Source organism: Mauremys mutica, chromosome 2, assembly GCF_020497125.1.
Source record: "Mauremys mutica isolate MM-2020 ecotype Southern chromosome 2, ASM2049712v1, whole genome shotgun sequence".
NCBI classification, from domain to species: Eukaryota; Metazoa; Chordata; order Testudines; family Geoemydidae; genus Mauremys; species Mauremys mutica.
The window spans coordinates 203213380-203229359 of record NC_059073.1 but is presented as its reverse complement, the minus strand read 5'-3'; the positions used below and the strand labels follow the sequence as shown (position 1 = coordinate 203229359).

General features: G+C 42.8%; 1 protein-coding gene across 11 annotated transcripts in view; it reads left to right on the top strand.

Moving 5' to 3' along the window:
• NME8 (NME/NM23 family member 8) overlaps nucleotides 1–10410 on the top strand; it is a 34203-nt gene extending 23793 nt beyond the window's left edge. For 8 of the 11 annotated variants that reach the window (XM_045007570.1, XM_045007567.1, XM_045007564.1 and 5 more), the window contains 5 exons: nucleotides 1292–1443; nucleotides 3060–3204; nucleotides 4078–4338; nucleotides 7488–7546; nucleotides 10338–10409. In XM_045007570.1, coding sequence (XP_044863505.1) covers nucleotides 1292–1443; nucleotides 3060–3204; nucleotides 4078–4315 — 535 coding nt within the window. In that variant the 3' untranslated portion in view covers nucleotides 4316–4338; nucleotides 7488–7546; nucleotides 10338–10409. Of the gene's footprint in view, nucleotides 1–1291; nucleotides 1444–3059; nucleotides 3205–4077; nucleotides 4431–5820; nucleotides 6092–7487; nucleotides 7547–10337 lie in introns of those variants that run through there. The other 3 variants (XM_045007574.1, XM_045007566.1, XM_045007565.1) reach the window with 3 other exon arrangements.
• The last annotated feature ends 5570 nt before the right edge of the window (nucleotides 10411–15980 follow it).

Here is a 15980-nt window from a genome sequence, read left to right as displayed (position 1 = left end):
GTCATCTGAAAAGTGATATATGTTTCTGAAAGTTTTTATGATTTTTTTGATTATATAGTGTAGCACATACAGCATCAACTGGATTTAGAAAAACAACACATGGCTAGTAAACATAGTTGAACATTCAAATTAAAAAAGAACATTGCAAAGTTTTGAAGAGAAGAGACGGATCTCTTGAGTCATAATGATCAGTTTGATTTATTTCTGTGATTTACACAGCTGACAGCTAATTATTTTCTATTTTCAACTGTTCATTGATTATATATTACTCTGGATGATATATCTGCTTGAAAATGTTTTCTGTTTTACTTATTCTCCTCTTTGAAAAGTGTTCTCTGTCTTAGTTAAATGAAATTTGGGTGCCTTTGTGAAAGTATAGTGTTTTATTTATGGCTCAATTTCCTTTTCTAATCAAATAATTTCTCGTAAATATCTCATCAATAATTATGTTAGGTATTTAAGATAGTGTTTGTAACATTGTTTTCAGTAACTGTTGTGCTATTAAGACATTCACTCATCTACAGCAGTGGTACTGTTTATCATTTAGTAAGACCTCTTATTAGTGATCATAATGGGAATTAGTGAATAGTTTAAAAATTGCACTAAGGATTATTTATAGCTAACAGTAGGTAAAACTGCAATTAACCTTCCAAGTCCAGTGTCTGAGGTTACATCTGTGCTACAAGTTAGGGGTGCTATTCCCTGTTTGTGTTCACATATTCATACTAGTTCTCCTCAAGCTAGCATGAGTATAAATAGCAGCCTAGCTGTAGTAACATGGGTAGTAGCAGCAGAGGCATGGCTGAGCTGTGCCAAATACATACCCACCAGTTTCAGGAGGGTTTGTACTTGGTATGGCTCTGCTATGCTACCCGTGCTATGCTGCAATTTATATTTATACTAGCTTGATGAGAACTAGCCCAAGTATGTGTACATGAGCAGAAAATCACATCTCTAGTTCATAATCTAGACATAGCATTAGTATCACATAAATAAACAGGACACAGGAACATTCTGAAGTAGTTGAACAATCACTGCTGGTAGCAGGCAAGAATGGAATTTTCAAAAGCACTTAAGTGACTTAGGCTCACAAATCCCACTGAAAGCCAAAATGATTAGTTTAGAATATATCGATTCATTTCAAAAGGTTTGTAAGTCTCCTTTGTGTCTCCAGTGTCCACCATCTCAACCCTCAGAATTAACATTAATTTAGGAGATTCATAGGGATTCTGATACTTATGCATGAAAATGTCATGTCACTAAACTACCTTGTTGTTTTAATAATTGTTAGTTTACGTTCAGAGTATGCAGTAGACAGTGTACCTCTCAATCAGCTGCATGGCAGTGCTTCACCTGGTGAAGCTGAGAAGGAGCTAGAATTCTTCTTTCCCATGGAACACACTTTGGCCGTTATCAAACCCACTGCTGTTAAGGAACATAAAGGTAAACATTCTAGAACATGCATACCAAGCCTGTGGATCTCAAAATAACTCATGCATCCGACGAAGTGGGTATTCACCCACGAAAGCTCATGCTCCAATACGTCTGTTAGTCTATAAGGTGCCACAGGACTCTTTGCTGCTTTTACAAAATAATTGTGGACCTCATTCCTACAAAATATTAGCAATATAAAATTTGCAATAAGTCATATCAGATCAATTCTTTTTGTCTTTCCTAAATGCATTTTCAACATTTAAAAACCTTTTAGGCATGAAGTAATTCTTGCTGCCGCCCCACTACTGACATTTCATTAGCCAAAATTGCTTATGGTTCCTTCCTCTCACAGGCCACGGAGGTGGTGATGAATTAATGTTTTACTATGAGATATATAGAAAGAAAGAGGAAGGTGTATCAAAGAAAAGATAAAACCTCTTTTAGTCATAGAATGAAAAAATGGAGGCGTCTTCCTAAACTTGCTACTGCCATTGTTTTTACCTCTTCATCTAGGACCCCAACCCCTTATTAGAAACATTCTCTGTTTTATAGTAACAGCTCTAGTGGTTATTTTGATTTTTATATGTCCCCATTTGTTTCTATGAATCTCACTTTTCCCTTCTTGGAACTATGCCAGGGATGGGCAAACTATGGCCCGCGGGCCGGATCCGGCCCTTCAGGGCTTTGGATCCGGCCCGCGGGATTACCCCTGGTGGTGCTGCGGGCCCGGCGCTGCTCTCAGAAGCAGCCCCCGGGCCGGGAGGCAAAGGGCTCCATGTGCGCACGCAGAGCCCTCTGCCCCCCCCCCCCCCAGGGGCCGCAGCACTTCCTGGAGTGGCGTGGGGACAGGGCAGGCATGCAGGGAGCCTGCCCTGGCCCTGGTGTGCGCCACTGCCAGCCCGGAGCCACTTTAGGTAAGCGGCACCGGGCTGGAGCTCAAACCCCTCCTGCCCCCCGCCCCCCAACTTCCTGCCCTAAGCCCTCTGCCTGTACCTCGCACCCCTCCTGCACCCAACTCCCTGCCCTGAGCCCCTTTCTGCACTCCTGTGCATTCCAACCACCTGCCCTGAGCTCCCTGCTGCACCCTGCACCCCGTGCACCCCAACTCCCTGCCCTGAGCCCCATCCTGCACTCCGCACCCCTCCTATACCCCAACCCCCTTCCCTGAGCCCCCTCTTACACTCTGCACCCCTTCTCTGCCCCAATCCCTTGTCCTGAGCCCCTTCCTCCACATCCCGCACTCCACCCCCCCTGCCCCGGCCCTGCATACAATTTCCTCACCCAGATGTGGCCCTCGCCCCAAAAAGTTTGCCCACCCCTGAACTATGCAGTTTGATTTTACCAGGCCAGCTGGTGTGTGATGTTACATTCCAACTATCCAATGAGAGATAATAGGATGAATTTTTTTGTTATTGTTAATAGTAATTCATACTTTTTATGTCACTTTTTATGTTCAAGATCTCACTCCTGATTGTTCTGTATTATAAATAGCATGTTAATAGGCATAATTACATGAATTGGCCAGAAAACAAATCTAGCAATTTCTGGGATTTTTCAAGGTTATCATTTCTACATGTGTTTAAAATAATGTTAAAAATTAAGACCAATTTATTTTTTTCTCCTAGATGACATTATGCAGAAGGTTACAAATGCTGGCTTTATTGTATCACAGATGAAAGAAACAAATTTCACCCATGAAATGGCAACACAGTTTTATAAGGCTCATGAAGGAAAACCCTTTTTTGACCAGTTAGTGAATTATATGTCTGAGTAAGTGTCTGATTTTACAATATCGTGCTATGTAAATGTAGCAGTTATAACTTTGAATTTATAGAGCAGACAAAACGTTTTTGTTGAACATACGAAGACTCTTGGAATTCTGCACGTCTTTGTCATTTTCTGTGTCAAATGTAGGAGATTTTTGGAATTTTTATAAAAAGAACTTAAATATTTATTACCTTTTTAGAATACAGTCTCTTTCCTTTATTAGGCAGTGAGTTTTGCTTACAGAACCTGTGAACTACACTGAACTGAATTATGATGACCACCTTTTTGGATTTGTTCCTCAAAAAAAGAGAATCCGGGGCAACTACTTATGTCTCCCCACCTCTTTTTTTTTTTTTCTTCAGACGACGACGATTGGGAAAATAGGCTAACCATCTAAACGCTGAAGTTGTTAAGGAATGAATTGTTTAAGGCCATTGTTTTCCACTTGGATAAACAATTTCTGTTCAAAGGGTATTAAGAATCCAAATTTCATTTTAAATATGTGCCTCTTCCAGTAGAAAACCACTTACCTATCTTCACTCTTTCTGCATCCCCAATCTTTCACCATACATTTCTCCAGGTGGCCTTTCAAATGCAGACCCAGAGGAGTATATTAGAGAAATGTGACCGTCTTGTTAAACCGATCACATTATACTTTGGAGGCTTTTGATGGTATCTATCCCCTCACCCTCAGAACTAGTTTTCACCCATCTCTAAAGCCAGACATACTCTCTTCCTGAAATAAATAAGGAACACTTTTTTTCCCCAGGAGCTAAATTTTGCTAACTATTCAGTAAAGAGTTCAGTGTTAATATATGTTCTATAGTTGCAAAGCTCTAGTAATACATATGATATTTGTATATCTTGATGTTACAGGGGTCCATCAGTGATAATGATCCTAACTAAAGAAAATGCTGTGGAGGAGTGGAGGCAATTAATGGGTCCAACAGATCCAGACGTGGCAAAAGAATCTTCTCCTGATTCTCTTAGAGCTCAATTTGCACAAGATATTTTGCGTAATGCAGTTCACGGCTCATCTAATAAGGAACATGCACTGAAGAGCATTGAATATGTATTTGGAGAGATTGATCTGAATAGTCTAAGCCACAACTGAGATGTATCAGTAACAGTTAAAATGTAAGTCATTAGATGGTTATTCATCTATCTGTCCACTTGTGTTTTATGCTATATATAAAAAGCAGTAATAAAATAAACTTTTTCTCCCTAATGAAATATTTTGTTACCAATTAGTAACACTACTGTAGAAAGTACCAATTAATTTACTAACGTGTACTAGACCGTTCATGCTGGTAATGACCACTATAGTTATGTTCGCAAAATAGTCTTCATTATAGCTCACCCCTTAATTAACACAGACTCATATAGGGCTGGAAGGGACCTTGAGAAGTTATCAAGTCCAGCCCCCTATGCTGAAGCAGGACAAAGTAAACCTAGACCATCCCTGACAGATGTTTGTCCAATCTGTTCTTAAAAACCTGTAAAAATGCACCTCCCTTGGAAGCCTCTTCCAGAGCTTAACTACTTTTATAGTGAGAAAGTTTTTCCTAATATCTAACCTAAATCTCCCTTTCTGCAGATTAAGCCCATTACTTCTTATGCTACTGTAATAGGGGCACTCATCTCTTGAATACCTGCTAGTGACTGGCTGTGGCACTTGAGTCCTTTTCTTGCCCCAAGTGCCCGCGCCAGGCTGCCTGTAAACCTTGGTGGGTCTTCAGTGGCTTGGCATTAAGGGGTATTAAAGAGTCCAGTAGCTAACATTCTATTTGCCCTTGCTAGGGTCTTCAGCCTCAGCTCTGGGTCCTTTCACTTTGGCTCTTTGTTTGGGCTCCAAAATAAGGTCTGGCCCCATCTTGGTTTTTACACCAGTTTACCTGTGGATGGTAGGGGAACCTGGGCCCATTATAAACAACAGCTATGCACTGCTTGATTTCCCTTCAGGGAAGGATGCTGATGATCAACCAGCTTGTCCTATCCATGCTCTGGCACCAGTTCAACACCTTGACCTCACCCCCAGGAATCTGGCCAGCCTCCAGAAGAAGATCCTGGAGTTTTTCTGGCTGGGGCTGCACTGGGTCTCTGCAGGTATACTGATCCTTCCCATGGGGGAGGGTGGACAAGGCCTGATTTGCATCTGCAGCCAGGTCCACACCTTTCACCTTCAGGGCCTGCAGAAACTCCTTTACAGTGCATGTAGTCCAGCATGGAGCATGCTGTTGTTTGCCTTCCTCCACTGCCTCTAAGGGCTCCGATACAACAAGCAGCTCTTTTTTCTCCATGCGAGAGGTCTCTCCTGAGACCTCTCTGTGCTGCCGAGCTTTACCAGGACATCCTCAGAACCTGGAAGCTCATTTCAGCAACCAGTCTGTAGTGGCCTCTGATGGGGAAAACCTCTTCAAGAACCCCAGCTACACAACCCCCATCTTCGTGTGAAGGTAGTGAGTCCCCCTTGGTGCACTCAGTGATGGCACTGACTGTTATCACCAGACTCAGAGACCTCTTGGCCCCACAGTGCTTGGTCAGTTCATGGAGCTGCCACCGTGCATGTCCCCTGTCGTGTGCTCCTTGCCTCCTACTTCTCTCATTTTCCTTGTGCAGGTCCTGCAGGAGGGTGCTCACTTCCCACCTCTCATCTCTGGCCCTCCAGAACTCAACATCAGGCTTCTGCCCTCTGAGCCTCCCTGGCCACGCTCCCACATGCCACCTGAGCTGGCTGAATGACATCCAGTTGGTGTGCCTCCACACCATGCCCTGAAAACATCTGTACATGCTCATGCTTCATACAATCCATTTCTTCATGCTTTTGTCCCATCCCAACACCAAGTGGTGGGACTTGTTGCAACCTGCAGAGGCTGAGGAACCCTGGTGAGCCAATATGTATTCTATTCTGATTCCACAGCCTGCTGGGGTTATTAGTTGATAGCTCCTCCTTGGAGCCATGAGCAAGGGCATGTAGTTGGTGTGGTTCATGAACTCCCTGAAAACTGTCCCTTTTGCAGCAAGAGGGAGACCCTGGCACACATCTACAGAAAGTGCGTCAGGCTGCAGCCCCTCTTCTGGCTCCTCCAGAATTTTTTACTGAGGTTCTGGCTGCAATTTTCCCCAACTTCCTAATTCTTACTCTTCCCATGTATGGCCCCACAAAGTCCTGGGACCTCCTTGTCCACCTTCTCCTGGTACTGGCCATCCATCACTCCAGGAGGAGGAAGCTGGACGGGTAGAGGGGCCTGCAACTGTGGGGCCTATTTCTGTTTCCTTGTTCAATCACATTTCCTGGCAGAGTTCCTCTGGACAGTGTCCACTGAATCCTTAAGACACCATTGAGGAGTGGTGGGTGCAGTCTGGGTTTCTCTGCTCAGCGTCCCCTTCTAGTTTCCTGGTTTTCAACCTTTGACTCTTTCCTGTTCCTGTTTTTTCCTTTGTTGTCCCTAGTACTTAACTGCAGCCTGGGCTTAGTGGTTGAGGAGGGAGGCCTTTAGTCTCGGGTGGGCCTAGAACTGCCTGTCCAAGTTCTACAAATAGTATGCATGGCTCAATTTCAGTTTGTTGCTGCTGCTTCCCTGAGCTTCTTCCTACCTGGCTCCTTTTAACTTCACCTCTAGATAAGGGTTAAGGCTCTTATATCATCTCTCCCAGAAAACCCAGCTTAAGCAAATGCAGACATAAACATAAACTCTGGCTACCCCTCAAGCCCCAGTGGCCATAGAGGACCACCCTTCCTTGCCCTTGGTCCCAGCCAGGAATTGACCTGCTAAGGCTCTGCAGCTTCTTTTATCTGAGCCTGCTTGGCTCTGATGGGTTGGTTCAATGAGATCTCTCTAGGCAGGCCAGAAGGACACATTTTCACTGCTCCTTTCCTGTTACCTCACTGTTTCCTGGGGCAGGATATAGTAGGATTATGGGACCTCCTGTAGGGAGATGCTGAGGACAGGTACATCCCTCATAACTGCCTTCAGTGGATATGGACAACAGTTGATCACAGTCAACATGCTTGTAACTTTCTGAAATGTACACATTTGAGTCTGAAAATTTCAATTTGATATTTACCAAAGGTGATTTCTTTCACTGGATGCATGTTTTGTGTCCATTAATAGAGCAGTTATACTGCGATTGTGATCTGTCATTTGAGCTTGATGAATGACATACACTAAACTACACTAGAAACATTGTTTAAGTCTCCTTTTCGTGAGCCTCATTTGATCTCTATGAGATAAGGCCATGAAGTCTAGTGGCTAATATCTTTAATCAGATCTTGCATTCAACAGCAATATAAGAAAAAAAAGTCTCCATTAGAAGATTTAAGGCTTTGTCAGACCTGGAGGAGGTAAGACATATATGAGAAGCTGAATTTCATATCTCATTGCTAAGGATGCAAGCTGGTCACGGAAGTCATGGATTCCGTGATTTTCCATAATCTCTGTGACTTCTGCAGCAACCGGTGCGCCTGGCTCAGGAAAAGCTCAGGCAGCCCCTGTGCAGGGCATACTGCTGGGGCAGTCTTGTGCCCCCGTGCTTCCCCTCAGCAACAGAGTTTGGGTGTGGGAGGGGGCAGGGAGTTGGGGCACAGGACGGGGTGAGGCGGGCTCTGGGCGGTACTTACCTGGGAGGCTCCCCAGAAGTAGCGACATCCCCCTCACTCAGTTGCTAGGTGGAGGTGTGGCCAAGCAGCTCTGCATGCTGCTTCCTCCCAGAGCACTGGCTTCGCAGCTCCCATTGGCCAGGAACCTTGGAAGACCACTTGGAAGCTTTAATTAGTGCAAATTTAAATGTCATCCTGTATAGTGAATTGGGTACTCAAGAGCACAATACACAGCTGTTGTATGTTCTCCTCTGGGTTTTCTTTTGCTTTTGGATGCAATTCAAGGTGTTAGTTACATTATTTAAAACCATACATTATCTGGGACCTGTGGAGCTGGATGGATGCAGAGCATATTACATCATACTATGGTGGAAGGAAGACAATTCTGAGAAAGCGGCATGATCAGGGCAGCGAGGGATGCATCAGTGGAGTGCAATTGTTTAAGGCCTTTTCTAGAGCCCTGATCACATGTCTCTGGTGCTGTAGACTGAGAGAATTTGTTGGTACAAACATTGTCTGCCCTCTCCTTTTGGGATGCAAGGGGTGCGATTTGCTTACGCACACACATGCACAAACACTTTATCACCACCATGGGTGAATGGAGCTCATTATGTTTTTCAACAAATGTAGTTTGCCTTGATTACACTCTAATAAAGTATGAAGTGGTTATGACTTCAGACAGCATTGTTTTATGACAATGTAAAAAATTTTGATGCTGTGAACTAGACACATGTCTTATCAAGTACTGTATGTGTGAGAAAATAGCTATTGGAAGACTGCCAACAAAATAATGGATGTTTGATAGGTATCACACAAAGGCTTTGAATGCTGTAGTATATTTATTGCACCTATTTTAGAAGTTTCATTTAGCTCTAGCTGTATTATATATCTGCTTGGTTAAGTGTGATGTAATTTTATTTACTGTGCTATTATTTGCTTAACTTTGATTTTTTTAATAGACCATTACATCACCCAGGCCTCATAATTCAGATATACCTAATCTGCTCTGAACAAAAATATGGTTACTCTTGTATGTTAGGAGATTTTGAACTTTAGCCATAGATGGATTGCACTTTTTGGTTAATGTCCCTTATCTCTTTTGAACAGCATCATGAAAGCTTCATTCAAATTATCAGTTTTATTTTACCATCCTTCATGGAACAGATTATACTGCTCTTGATGCTGAAATGTTATAGTTAGATCTGTGACACTTATTTATGCATATTGCCCATATATCATGCAAGCAAAATAGAACTGCTTAATTACCCTTTTTAATTATCTTCTTGAACTTACCTTCTTTTAGCAGTGGACACTTCAAAAGTCTGAAGGAGATTTGGTGAAAAGTCGTATTCAAAGCCATAAAAAAAGATACTCTTTAACCTGCTGGCAGAATGTTATTCATACATGGAGGTTGGATGTCTTCTATAGATACTAACCTACATGAGAACATCAAAATATATTCTAAGGGTTGCAACCCAAACACTGTCTACCTTTTAGCACTCACATTTTTTCGTCACTTTCAGAGCACAGTTAAACATTCAGGTGTGATGTACATTTATGATGCACATCTAGAATCATAGAGTTATAGGTTAGAAGGGACCTCAAGGGTCATCTAATCTAGGATTTGTTGTGTCTAAACTATCCAAGACAGATGGCTATCCAGCCTCCTTTTGAAAGCCTCCAGTGAAGGAGCTTCCACAAGTCCCTAGACAGTTTGTTCCATTGTCCTACTGTTCTTACGGTTAGGAAGTTTTTCCTGAGATTTAATCTAAATCTGCTATGCTGCAATTTGAACCTGTTGCCTCTTGTCGTGCCCTCTGTGTCAAGACAGAACAACTTTTCTCCATCTTTTTTATGGCAGCCTTTCAAGTATTTAAAGACAGCTATCGTGTCCCCCCTCAATCTTTTCTTTTCCAAACTAAACATACCTAGTTCCTTCAGCCTTTGCTTGTATGGCTTGCATTCCATTCCTCTGATTATCCTTGTCATTCGCCTCTGGATCTTTTCCAATTTCTCCACATCCTTTTTATACATTGGTGACCAAAATTGGGCACAGTACTCCAGCTGAGATCTAATCAGCACCACGGAGAGCAGTACTATCACCTCCCATGACCTGTATGCTATGCCTCTGTTAATGTGACCTAAAATTGCATTTGCTTTTTTTTTTCAACAGCTTCTACAACAGGGGTTCTCAAACTGGGGGTCGGGTCCCCTCAGGGGGTCATGAGGTCATTACATGGGGGGGTCGCGAGCTGTCAACCTCCACCCCAAAGCCCGCTTTGCCTCCAGCATTTAGAATGGTGTTAAATATATAAAAAGTGTTTTTAATTTATAAGGTGGGGGGTCACACTTGGAGGCTTGCTGGGTGGAAGGGGTCACCGGTAAAAAAGTTTGAGAGCCACTGCTCTACAATGTATCCTGCTCTGTGTTTGTTTGTTTTTGGGTGTTTTTTATGAAAATCCTAGGCTGTGGGTCCTTGTGCGATATAGATTTTAAGATAAATGGAAAGGCAATTTCTGTTTTTGTGTTGAGTTAGATTTGATTCTAGCTAGCGAACAGGAGGGAGCTACCGAACAGGAGTGGCTATCAGGGGAGTTTTGCGAGGGACTTCTCCAGGTGAAGGAGGAGCGATTACATGACCTGTGGGGTAAGTTTGTTGTCTGTTGTCTGTGTGTTTGTGTTTGTTGTGCTGTGCTAACTGCTGGACTGAAATATACCATGTGGTCTGTTTGTTTGGGGGACGGTGTGCTGACCGTGTGGGTGCTGAGCCTAGCAACCTGCTAGGCAAGGCTGAGAGCTGAGAGCTTCTTAACGAGGCATTGATGCCTATGCCCTTTAGCACCCATCAACCTTTACCCAGGGGGTGGGGCTACTCAGGAAGATCAGGGCTTTAAAAAGACCACTCCTAAGCGACCAGAGGAACTAGCAAACAGGAGTGGCTAATGGGAGTTTTGCGAGGGAGTTTACAGGGGAAGTGGGAGAGTGGAGGGCTAAATACACATAACATTCCTTAAATTTCTTTAAATTTAAGCCAAAAACACCCCCTGATTTAAAAAAAAAACCTCAACAAAGGAACTAACTTCAGGAGTCAAAAGAGAATGCAGGCAGAAGTCCAGCAACAGAGTGGGGATTATCCAGTTTATTGCACCCAATGCAGCATGTATGATTACCTGCCCTATGGGCAGGTGGCGTATGTGTGCATTCAGTGCAAGGAGCTCCTGGCCCTCAGAGACCATGTACGGGCTTTGGAGACCAGAGGCTGAACTGGAGGAGCTAAGGGAGACAGATACATAGATGAGACTTTCCGGGACATAGTAGAAGGGTCCCAACCCCGGTCTGACAGCCTCTGTGCTGTTGAAGAGGATGAAAGTCTCAGGGAAAGAGAACATTGAACTGGAGCAGAGGGAAATGGTCCCATAGTTGGGACCCTCCTTCCAGACGATGTTGTGGTATCCTCTCGCACTGAGGATACCTCTCCGGGGGAGGGAACTCCAGTTATTAGGAAGAGACAGGTATTAGTAATGAGCAATTTGATCATAAGAAACATAGCTGGATTTACGATGACGGGGAGAACCACATGGTGACTTGCCTGCCTGGTACAAAGGTTGCAGATCTCTCAAGACATCTAGATAGACCTATGTGTAGTACTGGGGAGGAGCCAGTGGTCATTGTACATGTAGGTACCAATGACACAGGAAAGGATAGGAGAGAAGTCCTTGAGGCCAAATTTAGGCTGCTAGGTAAGAGATTGAAGTCCAGGACTTCCATGGTAGCATTCTCTGAAATGCTTCCAGTTCCACACGCAGGACCAGTTAGACAGGCAGAACTGCAGAGTCTCAGTGAGTGGATGAGACAATGGTGTACGGAGGAGAGGTTTAAATTTATTAGGATCTTGGGAAACTTTTGGGAAAGGAGGAGCCTATACAGGAAGGACGGGCTCCACCTAAACCAAAATGGAACCAGATTGCTGGCACTTAAAATCAAAAAGGTCGTAGAGCAGTTTTTAAACTAAGGGCTGGGGGAAAGCCAACAGGTGCGGAGGAGCATGTGGTTCGGACAGAGACGTCCCTTAGGGGAGGATCTATTAATGAAGATTGTCTATGTCCTAGTAAGGAGGAGAGTATGGAAGATGATAAAATACACGTAGGATCTGATGAGAAACAGTCAAATGAAAAAAACTCTCATTCAATTACATCATGTAATGGGAGACAACTAAAAAGTGACCAGTTTTTAAAGGGCTTATATACCAGTGCTAGAAGTCTAAATAGTAAGATGGGTGAATTAAAGTGCCTGGTATTAAATGAGGATATTGTTATAATAGGCATCACAGAAACTTGGTGAAATGAGGATAATCAATTGGACACAGTAATACCAGGGTATAAAATATATTGGAAGGAGAGAACAGGTCATGCTGGTGGGGAGTGGCACTATATGCGAAAGAAAGCATAGAATTAAATGAAGTAAAAATCTTAAATGAACCAACTGCACCATAGAATCTCTGTGGATAGTAATTCCATGCTCTAATAATGAGAATATAGCAGTAGGGCTATATTACCAACCACTTGACCAGGATAGTGAGAGTGACAATGAAATCCTCAGGGAGATTAAAGAGGCTATTAAAATAAAAAACTCAGTAATAATGGGGGATTTCAACTATCCCCATATTGACTGGATACATATCACCTCAGGACAGATACAGAGATAAAGTTTCTTTACACCTTAAATGACTGCTTCTTGGAGCAGCTAGTCCTGGAACCCACAAGAGGAGAGGCAATTCTTGATTTAGTCCTAAGTGGAGCACAGGATCAGGAGGTGAATCAGGAGATCCAAGAGGTGAATATAGCTGGACCACTTGGTAAAAGTGACCACAATATAATTAAATTTAACATCCCTGTGGCAGGGAAAACACCACAGCGGGCCAAGACTGTAGCACTTAATTTCAGAAAGGGGAACTACACAAAAATGAGGTTAGCTAAAAAGAAATTAAAAGGTACAGCACCAAAAGTCAAATCCCTGCAAGCTGCATGGAAACTTTTTATAGACATCATAAAAGTGGTGGCTCAACATAAAAGTATATCCCAAATTAAAAAACATAATAAGAGAACCAAAAAATAACCACCGGGGCTAAACAACAAAGTAAAAGAAGGAATGAGAGGCAAAAAGGCGTCCTTTAAAAAGTGGAAGTTAAATCCTAGTGAGAAAAATAGAAAGGAGCATAAACTCTGGCATATGAAATGTAAAAATATAATTACGAAGGCCAAAAAAGAATTTAAAGAACAGCTAGCCAAAGGCTCAAAAAGTAATAGCAATTTTTTAAAAGTACATCAGAAGCAGGAAGCCTGCTAAACAACCAGCGAGGCCACTGGACAATCAACATACTAAAGGAGCACTCAAGAACAATACGGTCATTGTGGAGAAACTAAATGAATTCTTTGCATTGGTCTTCATGGGTGAGGATGTGAGGGAGATTCCCAATCCTGAGCCATTCTTTTTAGATGACAAATCTGAAGAACTGTCCCAGATTGAGGTGTCATTACAGGAGGTTTTGGAACAAATTGATAAACTAAACAGTAATAAGTCACCAGGACCAGATGATATTCACCCAAGAGTTCTGAAGGAACTCAAATGTGAAATTACAGGACTACTAACTGTACTCTGTAACCTATCATTTAAATCAACTTCTGTACCAAATGACTGGAGGATAGCTAATGTGATTGCAATTTTTAAAAAGGGCTCCAGAGGTGACCCTGGCAATTACAGGCTGTTAAGCCTGACTTCAGTATCAGGGAAACTGGTGAAACTATAGTAAAGAACAAAATTGTCAGACACATATATATGAAAATAACTTGTTGGGGAATAGTCAACATGTTTTTTGTAAAGGGAAATCATTCCTCACCAATCTATTAGAACTTTGAGGGGGGTCAACGAGCATGTGGACAAAGGGGATCCAGTGGATATAATGTATTTAGATTTTCAGAAAGCCTTCAACAAGGCCCCTCACCAAAGGCTCTTAAGCAAAGTAAGCTGTCATGGGATAAGAGAGACGGTCCTCTCATGGATTGGTAACTGGTTAAAAGATAGGAAACAAAGAGGAGGACTAAATGGCCAGTTTTCAGAATGGAGAGAGGTAAATAGTGGGCCCAATCCTATTCAACCCCATATTCATAAATGATCTGGGAAAAGGGGTAAACAGTGAGGTAGGAAAATTTGCAGATAATACAAAACTACTCAAGATAGTTAAGTCCCAGGCAGACTGCGAAGAGCTACAAAAGGATCTCTCAGAACTGGGTGACTGGGCAACAAAATGGCAGATGAAATTCAGTGTTGATAAATGCAAAGTAATGCACATTGGAAAACATGCATACATGTTTGTGTGGTGACAAAAAAGTCGGAGCTAAAGCACCTAGGATCTGGGCATATTAACTACATTGGTGATGCAGACAAATGCTCTCCTCTCAATTTGTCAAAGTTATGTATTTAAAAAGGATTATACCCAACTGATACCCATTTTAGGGGTATGGGCAAGGTGGTGCTATAACTTTACTGGAAGAAAAGCTATACAAGGAGATGGGACTAGCAATGCACACCAAATAGTCTTGTCAGGGCTTCCTTGTGAAACTAGAAATAATAAAAAAAGGTTCTATCTCAATTACATTTAAAACTCCCTAGTTTGACTGTGACAATCGTAAGTTTCCCTGTCCTCAACTCCCAATTTACTACCCCCATGCCCTCAAAAAAAAAAGACCCTATAGTAGTCAGGCAACCATTGCGACCAAAGATAGCTTGAGTCATTCAGTTTGGCCTGCTACCTTCTCAGAGTCAGAGTTTAGAGCCAGAAGGGACCACACGGTCATCTAGTCTGATCTTCTGTATATCTCAGGCCACCAAAACCACACAGCACCTGCACACTAAATCCAACCACCAAAATTACACCAAAATATTACAGCTAACAGGAGACTAGGTTATTATGTGCCATAGACAGCAAATAGGAGGGGCAAAGGTACACCAGTGCCTGAGACCCCCACAATGGCAGATAAATGATTGTTAGATATACCCAGATAATCCTGGCATGTGACTCCACCCATGCACTGAAAAGGAAGGCAAAAATCCTCCAAGGTCACTGCCAATATGACCAGAGAAAAAAGTCTTTCCTAACCCCACATATGGTGATCAGTTAGACCTTGAGCATGTGAGCAAGAAACAGCCAGCCAAGCACCAGAGAGGGAGAATGCTTGGTACCCCTTAGTGTCCTGGCCCTCCCCATCCAATGTCCCATCTCCAGCCATGGCCATTCCCAGTGCTTTATAGGAAGGAGATTAAGGACTTCTCTTCACTACGGGGAGATCAATGCTGCTGCAATCAATGCAGCGGGGGCAATTTAGTGGGTCTAGTGAAGACCCACTAAATCGATGGTAGAGCGCTCTCCAGTCAACCCCGGTACTGCAGCACTCTGAGAAGAGTAAGGTAAGTTGACCGAAGAGCATCTCCTGTTGATGCAGCGCAATGAAGACACCGTGGTAAGTCAACCTAAGTTACATTGACTCCAGCTACATTATTCACGTTGTCTGAGTAGAGTTATTTAGGTCAATTTACCCCAGTAGTGAAGACAAGCCCTAAAAATAACATCCAGAATACATTAGGAGGGGGGGGAATCCTTTCCTGACCCCTGCAGTTGACCAGCTGAAACTTTAAACATAAGCTTTTAGGAACGTAAGACATCCATTGGAAGTGAGCCCCAGAGTAGCTCTGCCCCCTACCATCACAAACAAATCCAAAATACAATCACACCCATAAATTTGTCCAGTTCTGTCTTAAAACTAATTAAGTTATTTGCCCCCACAAGTCCTATTGGACCCAGCACTAAAAAAGACAGAGAGGATGACTTCTGTCCATCAACATATAGATTATGAGTCCAGCACATTCTCATTGTGCCACTCTACCTTGTTGTTCCAATAACTGTGCATATATCTTAGTGACTGGGAGTCAGGAACCCCTTAGTTCTAACCCTGGCTGTGACAATGAGTTGCTGTGGCCTTGGATATGTGACTTCTAACCAAATTTTCAAACTTGAGTAGCTAAAGACAGGTGTCTAAATCCATATTTTAGCAACAAAATCAGCATGTTAAATGTTAAAATGTAAAATGTTAAAATATTCACTTAGAAGCCTCACAGGGGCATT